This window comes from Nesoenas mayeri (genome assembly GCF_963082525.1).
Source record: "Nesoenas mayeri genome assembly, chromosome: 4".
Taxonomy (NCBI): domain Eukaryota; kingdom Metazoa; phylum Chordata; class Aves; order Columbiformes; family Columbidae; genus Nesoenas; species Nesoenas mayeri.
Window position 1 is genome coordinate 46,541,223 of NC_137540.1, and position 18,772 is coordinate 46,559,994.

General features: G+C 40.4%; 2 protein-coding genes across 2 annotated transcripts in view; both read right to left on the minus strand.

Moving 5' to 3' along the window:
• ZDHHC2 (zDHHC palmitoyltransferase 2) overlaps positions 1-4,620 on the minus strand; it is a gene marked incomplete at its 3' end in the record, with an annotated part of 28,918 nt that extends 24,298 nt beyond the window's left edge. Inside the window, exon 1 of the mRNA XM_080343948.1 lies at positions 4,368-4,620. Within this exon, the coding sequence (XP_080200074.1) occupies positions 4,368-4,539 (172 nt within the window). The 5' untranslated portion in view covers positions 4,540-4,620. The remainder of the gene's footprint in view (positions 1-4,367) is intronic.
• Positions 4,621-18,132: 13,512 nt separating this feature from the next.
• Positions 18,133-18,772, minus strand: part of MICU3 (mitochondrial calcium uptake family member 3) — a gene marked incomplete at both ends in the record, with an annotated part of 47,435 nt that continues 46,795 nt past the window's right edge. The window contains one exon of the mRNA XM_080344123.1: positions 18,133-18,201. Coding sequence (XP_080200249.1) covers positions 18,133-18,201 — 69 coding nt within the window. The remainder of the gene's footprint in view (positions 18,202-18,772) is intronic.

Consider the following 18,772-nt stretch of genomic DNA (forward strand, 5'->3'; position numbering starts at 1 on the left):
TTAGCACCGCAATGTACAGGCATGGTGTTTAACCTGTATTTGACAACAGCCAACTGCAGCGTTACAATGCACTTCTATTTCTATAGCCCAATGTAAGCTGTAATTACAAGACATGAGCAGTAAGTACCATAAATCCTTTGATCCACTTGGAGAACATACTGAGCAAAGAGCTCAAATCCAGTTGACCAAATCTTGAGTCCCACAATTTTTTTTTCTTTTCTTTTTTTTTGGCTGTCAGCTTCCATCTTCATATTTTCTGCTGCTTCTGATCCCTTGATCATGCTGTGCCATGCCTCCAGGGCACTCATTAGTTCTCCCTCTAAACTGTGATGAATGAAGCACCTTTTATCCTGCTATAATTCCATTCCACTGATGTTACACAGAGCCAAAAACCTGAATTCAGCACTAACCAATATGGTCCTCCAGCAAAAATCTTTCACAGTCATTAACACCTTTAGCAGCTGGATGTCACTGCATGTTTTTCTGTTCCACACTGAAGGTAGGGGCAGAAAGATCCCAGTCACATATTTTACTCCAAAACCAAAGATGTAGCTTATGAGCTCTCCTGACTGTATCGGGAATGTCTTGTTGTCCCCCTGTTTTCAGCTATGCTGAAGTCCCTCTCTCCCAAACCAGTCAAATCACTCAGCAGGTAGGAGTATTTCCTCCCTTTCCCCTCACTCAAATAGTGAGGAAACACTTATTGCTTATTTCTGTTTCACAGCAAATATATTTCCCTTCTTCAAAATTACAAATTCAAGCTGCATTTTCAGACAGGATTCCCTGACCAAGCACATTATCCTTAGAATTAAAATCAGTGACACGTAAAAACAGATCAAAACTGAACATACACAACCAATTTGTATTTTTCAGAGAGTCCTTTCATCAGCATAGTTGATATTGTCACTAAAAACATGCCACAGCACTGTCAGATTTTCACATTTTACTTCTTACATGCAACTCCAAATCACAAACCAGTAGGAAAACAAAACAAAACAAAAACCAAAAGGATCTCAACATCCCAGTTTGCCAAGAACATATTTGACAAAAAACTGTCACAAACAGTGTAAATAACTACTGGTTCTGCCTTACCAAAGCATGAAGTGGGTAACTACTCTAAGTCCCAAATATTTCTGCTAACCCGGATTAGAGATACACATAAGAAGGAAGATACAAGAAAAAAAAAAATTCTTTCACATGCAGAGTTTATGGCATCCAGTATGTATTTTCAGAGTACAGGAGCAAGGATGTAGGGGCCAGGGGAAAGAATTCCAATTGCACTTCAAGTTGTTGTTGTTCCATATATCCTAGGTTGACATTTCAGTAGCCTCAGGTATCAAAGTTCAATGTACTCATTGTACATCGCCTGTATTTCCTCATCTTTTTTAGAGGAAGAACAATAAATCTGTAACCCTCAAGTTTTCATAAACACACTTGATTATTTTTAAGGGAAAGAATACTTAAAGGCCCATTAATTTTAAACATAAAGGAAATTATTTGGAGAAAAAAGACAACTGCTACTGCCAGACAGGGGCCATGAGATGACAATACTGGCAAAATGAAGAAAATGGAACTGGATTAGAGAGAAGCAATTTTTAGTCAGGTATTTTAAAACCAATTCATTTACATATTTATGTCCAGCATTCTATAACCAGCAGGAAGAAGATAACAATTTGTTAGTGTTCAATACCTTTTTCCTTTTCCTTTAAGGTTAAAGCAGCATGAGCACTTAACTGAATCAACTAATTTAAAAAAGCAGTCAGAATTCTAGACATGGTAATAGTACAGTTAAAAGTTGCAGATTCCTTTTTTTGTTTCTAGAACTTTTTGTGTTGTTTCTAAAATGCTACTCCATACTGTAACTACTCAGCTTTAGGGCTGAAAGGGGTCACCTCAGTAGGTTTTTTCTTTTTTTTTTTTTTTAAACGTAACGTCTCTCCTACAACATTCAGTTGAAATTGCAAAAGACATTCAAAATACTACATTTGCAACACTTTCTCATTATTGAAAGCTCAAAGAAACCACTTACATTACAACTATGCAAAGTCCTTGCTAAGTCCTACTGCACAATGGTTAACATTGTTTCCTGTACGTTGTCATCAGCATCAATGACAGTAAGCTGCAATAAAATAAGCAGCTATATATGTCCTTGTTAGCAGTCAGTGCTGCAGGAAAGAAAGATGCACTGAGCAGACAGGCTGGCTTCAAAGCGCTGAAATGCTTACAGGCTATTCCTGCCGTTGGCTTTCGTTCTCAGAGTTGTTAGCTATTCCTTCTGTTGTTTACACTAAATATTCATTAATAAGACGAGACATAAGTTTATTTTATCTTAGTTTGCCAAAAAACGAGGGAAAACATCCAGACAAAGATAAAACATGGAATTAGCGGAAGTCAGAGACAACTATTATGCTGAATTCGAAAACTGGTGAACCAGGCAGAATGGGGAAGGGGAGGAAAGGCAGGGAACAAAAAAAAAAAATCACCTTTGTCTATAGAAAGGAATTCAGTAAAAGATGTTTTAGCAGAGCCCCAGCATTCCCTCTTCCTCCCCTCCCATTGCAGGCCTTTCGCTTTACGTGGTTATCAAGGAATTATGGTACCATAGTTGATAGTTTGAAGCAAGTTTCAAGCATGGCGTTTCCTTAAGAGGAATTTGCTTTCAGGTAAGCTAAAACCCAATCTTCTCTGTTAGATTGAATTATACAGAAGAAAAAATACAGCAGATCACTCAAACACTATTGTCTGAATCAAGGCTACTGTACTGTGTCAGCATCACGAGGCTGTGTACACTGGACAGATTTTAACTAGAGGGTCACTGTTCCCTGAAATGTCCTTGCCCTCCTCAATTCAGCTTACAGGTCCCCTTTCCAAGCTCTCTTGGTCAACTTCTCCCACAACCTCCCAGACAATTCGCTTCCTTGTGCTGGAGGCAGACACTTCAGTCCCCTCTTGAGAGCAACTCAAGTCCCACTTCCTAGTTGAAGAGCAGCATTTAACATTAGCAGATCTGAACACTGTTAGTGAAAAAAAAGATGTAAAAAGTCCACCTCCAATAAAGGAACCACACCAAGTGCTAGTATCTCCCTCCAAAACAGAAGTGCCTAGGCCTGGCAATCACTTTCTGCTTAATGTCTCAGCTGCTCAGCCAAGCATCTGTAGGACACCAATTTTATCACAGTCTTCTGTTAAAAGAAAAACAAATATCTAAAATTAGGTACCAGACTGCTGAGATTTTCAACATGAACAGCTGAAGTCTGGCAAAGTTAAGTAGGTATATAAATGCACTTAGCTTGAGTTGGGTGTTTTCCCCTCACTGCTGTTCCTTAGACACTAAATGACCAACAGTCACTATGAACCTCAGCCACAGTTGAGGGGAAAGGGAAGACAACAGCTACTTTGTATTCCTTTGTGACATTATTATAAAACTGTTTATGAAACATCAGTATGCTATACATTAGCCTCTAAAATTCAAAGATTAGATTGTTTGCTACAGGATATACCACAACAGAAACTGAAAATAATTCAAGGGAGCTTAGCAAGTTTGTCATTCAAGAAATCCTTCTGAGTCGACTACTCATATTCACACAATCACTCAAATCACACCCAGATCTCCAGTACGTGATTAATTATTTGCCTAATGCTAAGGAAAAGCCAAGGGACACAGTCAGGATGACTTCTCAGTGACTTGCAGGCTGCTGATGCCAAAGAAGGATCAAGAAGTTGTGACAGTTGGGCATCTTCTAGATGACTAAGGAGTGGTGCTGGGACCCTCTGGGATTTTCTGCTACTCATTCCTGCTTCCATGTTAGCTGACAGAAGACCCTGTATATATGCGTGTATGTAGATATGTGTGTGCTGTCACGCAGCGGAAGGTAAGAGACAGGTAACTTTGCTCATGCCACCTGCACAGAGAACCTCCAGCTCCCACGTTCAGGGTTGGAGTGTCACATGCTCCACACCCCACGGAGGAAAACACTCGTGACAGACAAGCTTGGTGCGATCGGCTCCCTCCTCGCATGGAAGTGGAAAACACGCGTGACCAGGTGGCGGGAGGAACAAGGCAGCGCGGAGGCCCAGCGCGACTCCGGCCGTCCCGGGTGGGGGGCCGGGCTGCTGGTGGGGTTCGCTGCCCCAGGCTCCAGCCCGCCCAGTCCAGCCGGTCGCCGGCCGCATGCGGTGTCGCAGCCCCGGCCCGCGGGCGCGGCGGCCAGGGGTGGCCCCAGCGCTGATAAACAACACACGCCGCCACCACCGCCCCCCGCCCCGCCAGCCCCGTCCCGGCAGGAGCGGGCGGTGGGAGCCCGGCTGCTCCCGGCCCCGTCCCGCGGGAGCCCGCCGCGCCCCCCGCCCGCCGCGGCGGCACTCACGCAGGCAGAGCTGGGTGACATAGGCGTAGTAGGACCAGCAGAGGATGCTGGAGATGAAGAGCACCGGCACCCAGTAGAGCAGCCGCTGGCAGCGCCGCCGCACGCCCCCCCAAGCGCCTGGCGCCCCGGCTGGTGGCGGCGGCGGCGGTGCCGCCATCTTCCCGCACCGCATCCCGGCCGCTCGCTCCGGGGGCCCGCGCCCCGGCCGTGCTCCCCGCCGGAGCCCGCCCCGGCCCCTCCCTCCCGCGCTGACAGGGCTCGCCGGCGCGGCAGGGCCGGCCGGGCCGCTCCTCCCACCGCCCGCCGCTCCCCCCCGGGGCAGGGCAGCGGGGAAGGGCCGGCCGAGGGGCCACAGCGTCCCTTCCGGGACCGGCTGGCTCCGGACGCCCCGGGCCTGGCGGGGTGGGGTAAACGTTCCGCTGGCGCCTGGGGGCACTCCCTTGAAGCTTGGGGCCGGGCCCCGGGGCAGCTCAGCTCGTTAGGGAAGGAGTTACGTGCCTCGGGCACCCGGCAGGTGCGGGAGCCTTTCGGCGCTACGTGGCCATCTGTCCCCGCTGAACTCCCGGTGCCCAGCGCATCTTTTCCGCCTCTGGAGCGGGGATGGAGACACCTTGGGAATACTTTAAAACACTTGGTTAAGAAAAGCGCTGCTCTGTCTGCAAATAACGTTTCAGAATGACACATAACGAACAACAAGTGTGCAAGAGGCTGTGGGAGGTCTCGGTGACTGGCCCTGCCCATGGCGGGTGTTTGGCCGAAGGAAGGTATGGGAGGGTTGTGCTGACTCACTTTCCTGCTGAGGCTTCACGTTACAGCCATCGTAACCAAACGCTTGTGGAATGCCATAGTAAACCCGGACTGCGCTGCAGTAGGTGCACCCAAATTGTTGCTGAATTATCCTTCCAGAATTAGAAATGCAGAGCATGGCCCACAGTATTCCTGCAATCTGCCAGAGTCTCTCACAGCATTGGCAGCACCGTAGGTAGGAAAGAGCTGGCTGATTAAAATGTGTTAGGGCTCGGAAAAAAGGCTTGTATAAGGTTACACGTAATCACAACCTGGAAGGTGTAAAACTGCCATAGATTAAGAAACAGGCTGTGAAAGAGAAAAACTGAATAGAGAAAATATGACAACAACGATAGTAGGTGTACTGCCAGGTTCCAGAGTACAAAACGGAGTTGCTAGCGTGTTTGTTGAAGACCCAGAAAAAGAAGTTGACTGTATGGCTGCAGTGTTTTCACATAATGCAAAATTACGTGCCCTTCATTACCGTAAGATGGGGCCAAGGAATTCCAGTTAGCCACGGTGAGCCATGTGAATGAGCAATACAGAATGATGTGTTGAGAGGAATATTACATATCCCATGGCAGTAAATGATCTTTGCCTATTCAAGAAAAAGACTCATATATCACTGTGAATGGCTCAGTGAAACCATCTCTGCAATGTATAGTCATTATAGAAAAGAAATGAACAAAATATGATACCATCAAAAGGCTGGAATATAATAACTTAAGAAAAGCTTTTGTGTGATGGGGAATTAAATATTATACATTTAAAAAGTAGAGGTATAGTGAATGTTATGGAAAAACTAGATTTGCCTTCTGTTCCCTCCATGACTCCCATCACTCTCCAGGTGGGTCATGAGAGACCCTTCCTTCCATGCCTTTTCTCCTTCCTCTGTGGTACAACCTGCAGATTTTATTTATTTATTTTTTTTTTTTTGCAGAACAGCTCAAGAATGAGCATATCCAAAGGAGCATTGCATTGCAGCAGAAGTAAATCCTGGGATAATCTAAACCGTAGGTATTCATGGACACATTTCCCAAATGACTGTACTCGGGCAGTCTCTCTCTGCAACAGGAGAGGTTAGTTGGGTCAGAGTTTTTTCATGCTTGTATTAAACATTCACAAGAAAATAGTAGTGGAAACAAAGGTAATTTACAGGCTTCTTGTCAGGAGCTGGGTTGAAGGTAGCTGGGGTTTGAGGAGGAGGCTGGAGTGTCTGGCAAATTGAAACAAAATGTTCTTGTCATAAGTGGCACCACTCAGTTTTTCCCCTCAGGCAAAGTATATGCAAGGTATTGCTGGTGGATTTTTCTTTTTTAAAAGTGTCTTTTCTGGAATACATTTCTTACGTTACTATATCTGACTATTTTCTGTATCAGGTTGTGCAACCTAGGTAGTCTGAAGGGCGGTTATAAGAAGGGGCTGCCACCTGCAGCTCCAGGACCATGTGTCCTCCTGCCCACCTACTGAAGCCCAGCTCAAGGACCTGGTGTCTCCATTCCAGGCTGGTGGATGTGGCCGCTGCTTTCTGCTGTCAACCAGCATCAGTTTCAATATCACCTACATACAGGACTTGCACAAGTACTGACAGCCAAGTTCTCTTCTCTTCTTTGGCTGTCAGGGCTCGGTGCTCGCTGCATTTTGACAAGGTCCTTGTCCAGCTCATCTTACTGAAACAAGCATCCTCCTGTTCCACATACCCTGACTGGTCAGTCTGGCTGGGCAGGTTGCTCCCTGCTGTTGTCTCTGTGAGCCTTGTTCAGGGGTTGGGTTTGTGCCTCTTTATGTTTGTCTTCCCCCCTTCTCCTTATCATTCCGCTTGACAAGGTCCTTGATCAGATGATGCTAACAAAGCAGATGCTCTCTCCTTCCACATGTCGTGACAGGTTGATTCAGCCGGGTTCAGATACAGAAGTGAAGAGCACAAACAGTGCCTCATTCTAAAGGAAGTCATCTTGGTACCCTAGCATGCAGTCCTAATTAAAAACTACTCCTGGGCAAGTCCAGGGGGCTCTGCTTTGTTGAGTCACCTTTAGGTAGAGAACTACGCTGTGGTTCTAATTGCTGACATTAAGAGTTCTTTGATATTTAATTTATAACCAGATCATGCCGCATGCCTACAATGCTCACTGTATATAGACAGCTGTTAATAGCATTTTGGTGCATTTAAGAAGGAAGGAACTGTACTAGGAAATCTGATGTTAGTAAGATGTCCACGTAGAACAGCAGTAGAAGGTTTGTACACATCTAATGAAGTTACACAGATGACTTGAATATATTTTATTAAGATGTGATAAACAGGTCTTGATAATCAATCTCATAAAGTGATGGCAGCAAAATAAAAGGGAAACTCAAGCAAGGGAGATGTTTAATATATGGCAGAGAAAAATTATCTGTTATCAATAGTTTAGCATAGCGAGTCTCTTCAGAACTCAGTTTTGTACCAGTTTGAGAGGTCATAAAGTTGCAGAACAATAACAATAAAAAAGTTAAATGGGCCACAAAAGTGATTGTGTGAATTAACAGTGTTCTTAATGTATATGTTATTTGAATACAACAGTACTGCAGTAAAAGAGCATTTGTCAAAGAATTACTTCAGCATTCATTTAGCCTCTTGCAGATTTAATATCCAAAGGCAGCCACAGATGTTCACATTTACTGTCCATTCATAGGTTATGATGAGTAGCAGGAAATACCATATGTGTATCTAGCTCATTATATTTCAGCTATAAAATTACACTCAACTCATTATTTGTTCAATTAAAAAATCTCAAAATAATTATGTGAAGAATACAGGGAGTGATAAACACACAAGCAAAATGTTCTTAACTTATTAGTATTTTTCAGAGAACCTGACTGGGAACTAACAGCTTATAGCTTCTGAACATCTCTATGTAAACAATCTGATAGGGGGGAATACTTTCTCCCCTACCAGGTCCCACATATTCGGCGAAGAAGCAGCAACAGAAGGAGGGACAACGGGACAGGAGTATACGTATTTGCTCTCACACAAATGCAATACACATCCCAGCAGCTAGAAGCAGGAATACACGGAGACACAGACACACAGAACTGATTAGGTAAACCAGTGGCTCTATGGGGATGCTCTCTGACCTTCATGACAGTGACCGTGCCGTTTGCTTTCTGCAGAACGTTTGCGTGTTGGACCACACTTAGCACTCACAGAAAAAGAAATCTCTCCACAATGTCTCTGGCATAAGATATCACTTTGAAAACGTATGGTGCATCCCAGCTGGAGACAGGTACCATCTGGGTATAGTTCGTGGCTCCCAGCTACGTGAAAACAAGCAGCTTAGCAGCCTGTCCAGTCTCAGTCCAGCTGTCAGATGTATTTTAATGGAAGGGCTGGCCTACACATATTCATCTTCTTGCTCTCGCTTCATCCTAGTTAGATATGTAATTATTTGCAACTGTTTAGATACCCAAGCCTAACTGTTGTCATATGATTATTCTTTTTTTCTTGCTTTTCCACAATGTCGAAATTTACCTGGTTCTCCACAGCAGAGGCTCATTTAGCAATTTTCCAAGATTGAAATCCCTCCTGGAATTTCTTGATTGCTACCTCTGGATTGATACTACTGTATTTGTCAGCCTGCCTTCAGGGAAGTTGTTTAAAGTCCTATTTGGGCTTATCACTCACCCACCGTTCTGTCACTTTCAGCAGTAATTTTTTAGTTTTTGTTTGTTTTGGTTTGGTTTGTTTTTTTTTTTAATCCAGATGCATTCATCTTGGAGTTTTCATTCTCCTGCTGCTTCCCCTTCTACTGCTCAGGGTGGGGAACATGGGAAAAAATTAAACCAGTTCTATTGTACATGTCTCTGCTTAGGCAGAAATCACAGCCACTCGAGTGGAAAGCCCCTGAAGAGCAGCATGCACAAAACCTTATCCCATCTAGTGCCATCCCATGCTGTGTGCACCTAAACAGTGGTTTCTGCCCTTTGGAGAAGTTATTTGGCTTAATAGTTGACTCCAAAAGTAGGCATCTAAATGTAAAAGTACCAGTCTGACAATGTCTTTGGTTTTTTTTAGATCAGGATTCTCCTGCAGACAATTTAAACGCAGTTTTACTGGGTAGTGCCCTGAAATGCCTTGACAGAGCTGAACCGCTCAGTCACACATCCAGGTTTGGCCATTGTCCAGGATGAGATACCCGCTCATGTTCACACTTTCTGTTGCTGGGAGTCCTCAGAATATGTCTCTGCACAAAACGCAGCAACAGCCACAATGTATCTCTTTCCACTTCCCATTGAAAATGTTTTAATTGCCAGTCTGTATGCCAATTTTGGGAATTTGTCCACTGCCATTATGAAATAATATAGAAAAGGATGGAAGATTTGGAGGACCAGAGGAAGTAAAAGCTTCGGCAGCATTTTAGGGGCATCTGCCCCAAACAGGCTCTTCTGGATTACAGTCCCTGCTCCTTTCCAAGTGCAAGGGCATATTCTCTTCACAAGCTTTGTCACCTCTGACAAGAAGCATAATTTGATAGCAACAACCACAGCAGCTCAAGTATCTCTGAATCCAGCCTGCCATTATCCTGCTCTTCATCTCTGCTCCAGGCAATGTATTTCCACACCTTCTCATTGCTGTCCCGATCACTTTTGGAACAGGGCGCTGTTTTCGTGGAATCACATCTGTACACACGTGTGGGGTTTTTTGCTGTGTTACTAACTGAGCCATCTCATCCCTGTCACACACATGCTACCGGCCAGGAAAGAAAGCACAGGAGAATGCACAGCTCCCAGGAGCAACATCGTATGATGTCCCTATAGTCAGTGGCTAACTTGTTTAGCTAGATTGCTGATTTAAAAGAGTTTGTAGTATTTCTGGATCTTGTGCAATTCTTTGCATGTGTTTTTCGGAGAGCCTAGGTGACTGCCTTCAGGCTCAGTATTTTACTGAAGAGATTTGAATACTTAAAAGTTCATTTATTTTTACAGCACTACACTCTTTTGAATGTAGGTTGGAGCTTCTGAATCAGGGTTACAGTGAGTTCAAGTTCATTGTTTCAAACCAGAACTTACAACTTCAGGCAAATCACCTAAACCCACTTCACAGTAAAACCACTTAATAAAAAACTGTGGTGTCTAGGTATGTCTGCTTAGAAAGGAGAAGGATTATACATTTATTGTCAGAAGAAAACTGTAAATGAAAAGTTACTTGCAATGGATAGCTATGAAGCAGAAACTGGAAAGTTCCTGTGTAATGACAATTTCACTTCACTTATTTTTAAATTATGGTGGACATATAAATAGGTAACTCAGCTCTGCATACTTTAAAAAACAAAAACAAAACCAGGTGTAATAGTTATTTGCTTACATTGAATAAACACAAACGTATTACTAAAACTTAAATATGTTTAGTATTTTGCTGTTTCCATGCATGTTTATATAAATAAAATCAGGTATTTTATATTAAGATTTTTCAAGTGGGTACTAATATTTCTATGGAACACTCCTAGCTAATAATCATCTTCCACTGTGGGAGGAATTTGTAAGTCAACGTTGTGGTAAGAATTAACATTACCCATTCAAGATTAAAGCACATCCCCCTGTATTTAATTGTGTAAGAAAAAGAACATAATATATCCAAGGGCACCATCTGCTGACAGGTTCAGGGTGCCAAGTGCTTTCATGGATTTTCAGATGCAGGGAAAAATACTGCACATTCAGACCTCACATATTTTAGAAAACATTTTAGTTTTGGCTCAATTTTAAGGAGAGTTCAGTCTTGGTATTGCTACAAATTAGTCGTGTTTGAGATTCATTTTTTGAATAGTGAGCTGCTGGTCTGTTTCTTCGCCTTCTGCAAATACCGGTCAGGAGTTTTTTGCTAGAAACTGTCTTGAAAGTCTCCTCAGAGGGACAAGACAGCAAACCACCTCATTAGGTGAAGAATATTATGCAATGTTGAATCAAAGCAAAGTGAAAAATTCATCTATGTTTTTTCCTCATTTTGTTTCAAAGCATCCTTATCCCTGATGATACTTAGGTGGAATAGAGATCAAATAACTAAAAAAACCCCCAGGCAGTATGACCAACAATATGCCTCAAGTCACCATTGAGTAGTTATTTAGTTTTTTCAGGCTGTTAACGTTCTTCTGTGGCACACAATACATGCTCTTGCAGTGCAAGTAATTTGTATTGACTTAGCATCAAAACACGCAAGGAAGGAAACTGCCTGTGTGACTTTAAGCATCAGAAGATTAGCAGGGAGCAGCTTGCACAACGGGATATTCTGCTGGCAATGAGGAATTCATCAGGGCTCAGATCAAAGTTGGTATCACAAAGCCACCCAAAGCTGCCGGTGTGACAGTTTCCATCTCATCACAATTTACAGCTTCTCTGGGCACCACTGGGCAGTTCATACGCATCAACCGAGGATCTTCTTATATTCTTATTTTCTTAGCTTACTGAAGAGAACAAGAACTGGTTTTACTAAAAGCCTTAGTCTACACAACTATCACATGATTCAGTTGCAGTGTACACGTTTTCTCTGCTGCCAGGGATCTGTCGGATTTTGAACAAGGTTTTCTGGAGCACACCGAGTGCTGCCTGTCCAAGGGGTGCCTCCAGAGCAGATGGCGTGTCCCATTACCCTGCTTTGTTCTCACCTGTCTGTCCTTGTACTTCCAGCTCTTTTAAAGAGAATTCTGTGGCAAAAAAACCCAAAGCTATCTAAAGAAATGACTGAAAGAAGCCAAAAAGTCTAATTTTTTTGTCATGGTGAGATGGTCTAATTCAAAGCACTTGTACATTCATGTTACAAAAAAGAAGATTTTTTTTAATGACAAAAGAATTTTAATGATATACACTGCAAAGAAAATTAGTTTCAAGTGCATTTATTTTGAAATAAACAAGACTATCATATGCATATATTCATATTTATATTAAATAACTTATTATTAAACATGAGAAAAAAGATTCTTAAAAACTAATCTGCCACTTTCACATTCCATTTTATATTAAGTGACTATAGTTAGGAAATATATAGAAAAATGATAAAATTGTCTCAAGCCAGCCGTAAAAGCAAAGTGCACTATTGCCTTGGGCAGTGGAGGAGCTGGATGATGATGGTGCCGCTGCTTCCTCAGAGGGGAGGGTCTCTGTGAACGGGCAGCGGTGAGGGACAAGGAAGGAGGGGAACCCTGTCAATAAAGAAGCACTCAGACAGTTCTGCGTACCAAGACGACACCTTGAATACAATTAATTCCCTAAATGATAGCACAGGGATTGCAGCTTATCCATGTGCTGTTGTGTCTTTATCCCAATTTATTTTATTTTTCTAGTTGTCAGTAGTTTAAGGATGCCATGGTGGAAATTTGTTAAGTATTTATAATGAAATATTAACTAAAGTAGCATTCTTCAAAAGCTTTCTGAACTGGCTTTTTCTCAGAAAAAGAGCCACACCTAGCACATTTTTTTATTTCTAAGATTACTGATTGGAATTTCTTAAAAAAATATCTTCCTTTGGATTTTGTTTTGATTTTTTAGCAGAGATAAATCTTACTATAAATTACACATTTCTGAATGTAAGTTTACTTACACAGATGCTACACATCTTTTCTATTCATATGTAATGTAAGATGGTATCTGAGCAACGTGTGCACTAAATACAATTTTGAAATGTTTGCTTACATGTATTTTGAGTAATAGAGGATTTAAAACTATTTTTTGGTTATATTTTAATTTTCGTAGTCCACCCAGTATCTGCCTTTCCAATAACAATTTACTGACATTAGTTTTAGTGTGTGTATTCAGCTAGAATAGGCACAGATTCAAGGCACAGATTGTTCCTAAATAGATACTGACTTATTTAATGGCTAGTGAACCTTTTCAAGGAGGAGATAAGAAATACATGTTCGTGATTGATTGGGTTTAATTCACACCACCTAACAATAATCTTGAAAGGGAGTAAGGAAAAACACTACTGCTGAATAGCAAAGAAAAAGTTTAGAGAATGAAAACCAAATGTAACAGAGTCCTTATCACTGTTTCAGTAACATCTAAACCTGAAAGGCATGAAAGGTCATGGTGCCTACTGATTGCTTTTGTAAGGTCTAATTTATGTCTACTATTTGATGTATAATATTCAAAGAATATCACTTGGTGAGTGTTGCTGTGTCTTGCTGCATGCATTCATGTTTTGTTTTGGTTTTTTGTTTGACACAAGTTATTTATCTATTTTTCAGATACTGCATTCCAAAGTAGCAAGTTAGATAACTATAATTTCTATTCAGTGCCACATCTTACTTCGTATAAAAGTGCACTATTCACAAGAAACACATGAAGTTTTACTCTACCAGAAATATACCAGTGAATTTATACATATGGCAATAAATTCTATAATAAATACTACAAAGTGGTTTACTTTATGTGAATTTGAACATTTTGACTTTTCTTCAACATAACTGCTTGTAAGACATTTTTAAATCTGTACTTTTTTTTTAAGGATAAATTAATAAACACAATAGTAAGACTTGGAAAATCTGAACATTATAGTCCATACAGTACCATTCCTAGGTAAATACCCATCATTCACATTATAACCATGGCAGCTTTATACTTTTTAAAATAACAGCTCTGTTAGCTTCTAGGAGCTTAATTTGTACATCCAACTTGTATATAACGTTTTCTCATTATCAATTTAGCACAAACTGAGAGCAAATTCACAGTCTAAGCTGATGTGGGCAGTTTGTTGCCAAAACACCTGCCTACCCAGGTGTAACGCTTATTTTTGTTTTCTTTTAAATGACAAACATAACCTGAAAAAACAATATTCAAAATATGTTCTTAAAAAAAAGGCTTCTGCCAATCAGGTGATAGTTTGTTTTTTAAATAAAATACTGAAAAGGAGCTATAAGAGCTGTTGATCACTACATTAAGTGGAAAAGAAGTCCCATGTTTTCTGCTGCAGCTGGAAGATTCACAATTCACCTGGGTTAGTTTATTCTTCATTAAGAATTCATGGGAGTAATAGTTCTACCCAGTGCAGATATTCCTTCTTTCTTCCTTCCTTTATCTCAGCATATCTCGTCTCCGAAATTGCTTCCATAGATCTCTGAGATGTTCACTGGTTACAGTCATCACACAAGAGTAATATTCCTTCCAACCATACTTTGGAGTCTCCTGTGAAAAGTGAAAAACATACAATTGGAAAAAGATATTGTTCACTAAATTCCTTAATATTACATTAAAATTGACTCAGACTCATACAAACTACATATCTGTTTTAATATTAAACCCACGAAAGATCAAATACTTCTATGGCTCAGAAGCACTTCTGTAAAATAAGAGTTATAAATCCATAGACAGGTTAAGTATTCAGAATGCATCCTCACCTCACAGCACACAGTTAGCATTCAACAAAGAGCCTGTGTATAGTAAAAGCTGCAAGAAAGGATTTCCTCTTTATTCAAGTATGTTCTGCTCTCTCTCTAGTTTTGTTTCTTGCTTCTTCATGTTGACTCTGGACTAAAAAAGTCACCTCTAACACCAAGTAAAAAGCATAGAAGATTATTGATATTCATGAAACTGGAGCAAAAGCCAAATACAAAATAGGTGGATGATACGAAAGCTTCGTTATAGGAAGTTACTTTAATCCTAAACTGCATTGTAGTTCATTGCTCAGTGAAAGGAGAGGAATATTGGCCAAAAGCTGGCCTGGGAGAGCGGCTGGACTCTGTGTCGTCTGTGGTTACCCCTGGATCTCATTATTTCTTCTGCTATTCCTACCTTCACAAGCCTGTCTTGATAGTAAGTACAGAAGGATGGAGAGGAGCTAAGTATTACATCGACTGGGGAACAAAGCTAAATAAGGAACAGGAATTTTAACTGTAGATACATCAGAAGGATTTACAAGTAATTTTAAATTGTCATCCATCTTAGAAATTAAGTCCAGTATCTAGATGTAAATGGTTACCATGTCAAGGTGAGAGATTGTCTGGTTTGGTTGAATTGAGTGAAGAAGTTAAAAATATTGTGACATTGCACTATGTTAAAACCAACCATTAGAGAGTAAAACTCATTTTCCATTTATTTTTATTACTCATCTTGTATAACTAAAAAGCATAGAACATGATGCAGAAGTTGTATATATTCAGAAAAGAATCTAATCCACAGCAGTATATAATTGAGACTTTAAATGAAATATTAGAAAAAATACTTACATGAATGCATTATTTAGTTGAGATTTATAGACAATCTTACAAAAAGATGCATTACTTGCAAAATGCATTGTATTATTTAACAAAAGCACAGTCAGTTGATTAATCAGTTCTTTAAGGTACACATTTATTTTTTCCTTTATGAAACAGGTTCAGAAAAATGTTTGTGAAAATCAGTAAAAGAAACACTGAAGTACATTAAATGTTCATCTACTTATTTCTAATGGATGCATTGTTGTTGCATCTCCTTTCAGTGTACAAAATCCATAGAAAGAACGTTTTACCCACATACTCTACAACGCTTTCACATGTCACTGGGACATTTTCCTCCCACTGTATCCAGGTATGTTTTTAAGGTTCTCCCACTGCATAGTGTAGACATACTATTATTAAATGTTACAAATCTCTACTGTGTATTGTTTCCCCAGTTTAATCCATCTCAACAAAGAATGAATGAATGTATTGCCTGAATTCAGATCTCTGTCAAGGTGTTGATGTATGTAAACTTGATGCTTTTACCACAGGCTCTCCTTTTGTCACCAAGCTCATTTTATTAGGCTTGATGATGAGATATTGGATTCTTTTGCATCACTGCATTTTTTTCCACTTGGTCACATACTCTCCACTGAAGTTACTAGGGAAGCATCATGACTGTATAGCATTTTGCCAGTTTCCTGTAATAGCTGTTCTGTATCTTGAAAGATTTACAGTTTACAGAAAACTTGATATACGAATACAATGTAGGTTGTAGCAGAATTAGTGGGGGCAAAAAGACAAAGTACTGCTAAAAATTATTTTAAAAAGATATAGGAAAAGAAGAAAGGACATTTTGAGAGCCAAATGTTTCAAAGAGATGAAGTTACATAAAATTAACTGAAAGCCATGAATTTCCTCTTGCGTGACTGGTGAGTTGGTTTACTGAAGTGTTGTTTTAACTATTTCATTAGTATTTACACTTCCCATTAACCAGGTGGAGAAACTAGATGGTTTGTTTGTTAAGATCAAATTTCCTTTTCTGTTCCTCACATATTAGTACAATGCTTCAGTATTTGGGTTATACTTCTAAAAAGGAAGTATAATTTTAAAAAATGTTAATAATTAATCAAAATAATAAAGAAATAATCCTATGATGCTAAATGTTAGATGCAGGAGAAAAGCATATGCAGATCAAACAGAACTCTTGTCTTCTTTCTAGGAGGATAAATCAGCTGCATAAGCCTGGACATGCCCCAAGCCATCTTTACTGCTGAATTTCAGAGAACCAGCCTGTTCAAAAGTTGTGACACTTCACTGAAAAAAAATGGTCTGAATAGTCTCAAAGAACAAAGTTTGTGATACATGATGTGTTGTGGCATGGGAATAGGTCAACAGTTCAGCTATATTCCCCCTCTCTTACCTGTCTTGCACAGGGGTCTACAAAAGGAAAATACTAGTGGGACTGGAAAGCTGGTGGGCTCTCGGCTGGGTAAATGGACCCCACCTCTCATCCTTACAGAATTAGATTTTACACTGTTGCTGGAAAACAGCCATTGCCCCAGATAAACAGGATCCAAGATTCTTTGTTTTCATGCCATGCTGTGTGAGAGTTGGGGAAGACTGGAGACAGAGGCCTGGCGCACTCAGTGGCATATGAGTGCTCAGAGAGGCACAGGATAGGAAGGGAAGGATCCAGAAGGTCAGATGCCAATATGATGATGTATAGAGGCATCTATGGTTATTCAACAAAAAAATCTCAGCTTAATATTGTGCCTGAGAATTAAAAAAAGTGGAGGAACAACAGTCAAACCCTCCTGGTTTGGGAGCACACAAGATGTGTTGGCTGCCCCCCAGGTCCACTCATGGGGCCTTGTTTGTCATGGTTTGCACATCTCTGTTCCTCCCTTCTGCACAACAATACATCTGGGACCTACATTAACCACTAACAGCCTTCCTAGCAACTGCTGAAAAGTCCACAAATAAAAACAGGAAAAAAGTGCTGGCACCAAAACCTTAAATTGCAAAAGAACAAATTCTTGCTTTATGTAAGAAGATAAATGTGTACTGACTTGTTTCTGCTGTGTCCACCATGTGACAAACAGTTTCACAACAGTGCTAGAGTTAGGTTATGGTTGGACTCAATGATCCCGAGGGTCTCTTCCAACTGAAATGATTCTGTGACTCTGCAATATGGCTACAGAACATGCACACCCCAGTTTTTACACTGAAACCCACAGTACAATCTAACTGTAAGAATGAATATTCATGTAGTGGATATGCAGAAATAGCCATGGTTATCGCATATGGGCAAAGTGCCTATTTTTGAAAATTGTCGATATAACATTAACCGAGCCAACGACACAGTATTGTTTTTGAAAGTGTAACTGTATAAATCAAAAGAGAATCAAATTACTAACAGTCTCTCAGGAAGAAAAATCTGCCTCTACAATCTTCATTGATAAATACTTATTAGCTACATGTATCTGGGAAATTACTTGAAAAGTGGTCACAAGACAGACAGAAAACAGCAACAGGAATTATGAAAGAATACTTTTCCCTATTTCAAACATAGTACAAAATTGCAGCTGGCTTACAAAACAGTGAGAGTGCGAGTCAGCCATTGCCAGCTCCAGCATAAAATTCCATTGCTTCAGTCAGAAAACACAACGTGACATTTTGAGCTACTACGCTGCTCACAGTCAGAGAACCTATTCCTGAATTTTGGAACAGAGAACAAAGCAGTGACAGTTTAACATTCAGCCATTCCTGCAAGCATGCCAGCACACTCAGACGGGGCGGCTAACACATACCGTCATTTATCTGCTATAGAGCTCCTTCCTCACGCAGGATTTGAAAGTAGTGTACCTCTGTACAGGCTTGTAGCCCTGTGGAGCAGAAGATGGAGAGGTGCGCAGATGCAGACAACATGTGAAGGCAGCCAGAGGTAAGCATAAGACAACGGTATTGTGAAAATACAAAAAAATGGCTTTCGGTGACAAATAGCTAGAAGATACAGTACAGTATGTGCTAGGTAAGATGTTTATCATTTAGTCATTAAGTTCTAAATCTTTCAGTTTTAAAATGGATTTTATAAAGGAAAGGAAATATTCTTATATATTTTTAAATTAAAAGAAGAGGAAATAGCTATTTTAAACCAAACTAGCCAGCAAAAATACAGCTTTTCATGTCTGCACATTTTAATACGCTTATGGCAATACTTTAACTGACCGCTTGATGGCAGATTAACATACTAATTTGTTTTAAACTATTAAACCAAAAAAGGTTTCAAATGAGAGAAATTTCATTTGATAAACTCTTTAAGACACTTTTCCAAAAGCACACCTTAAATATATGTTAAAATTAATATTTTTATGTTTGAAAATATATTTGAAAATTTAATATTTGAAAATATTATTTTTAGATGTTTTAGAGTGATCATCAGAGACTACATTGATT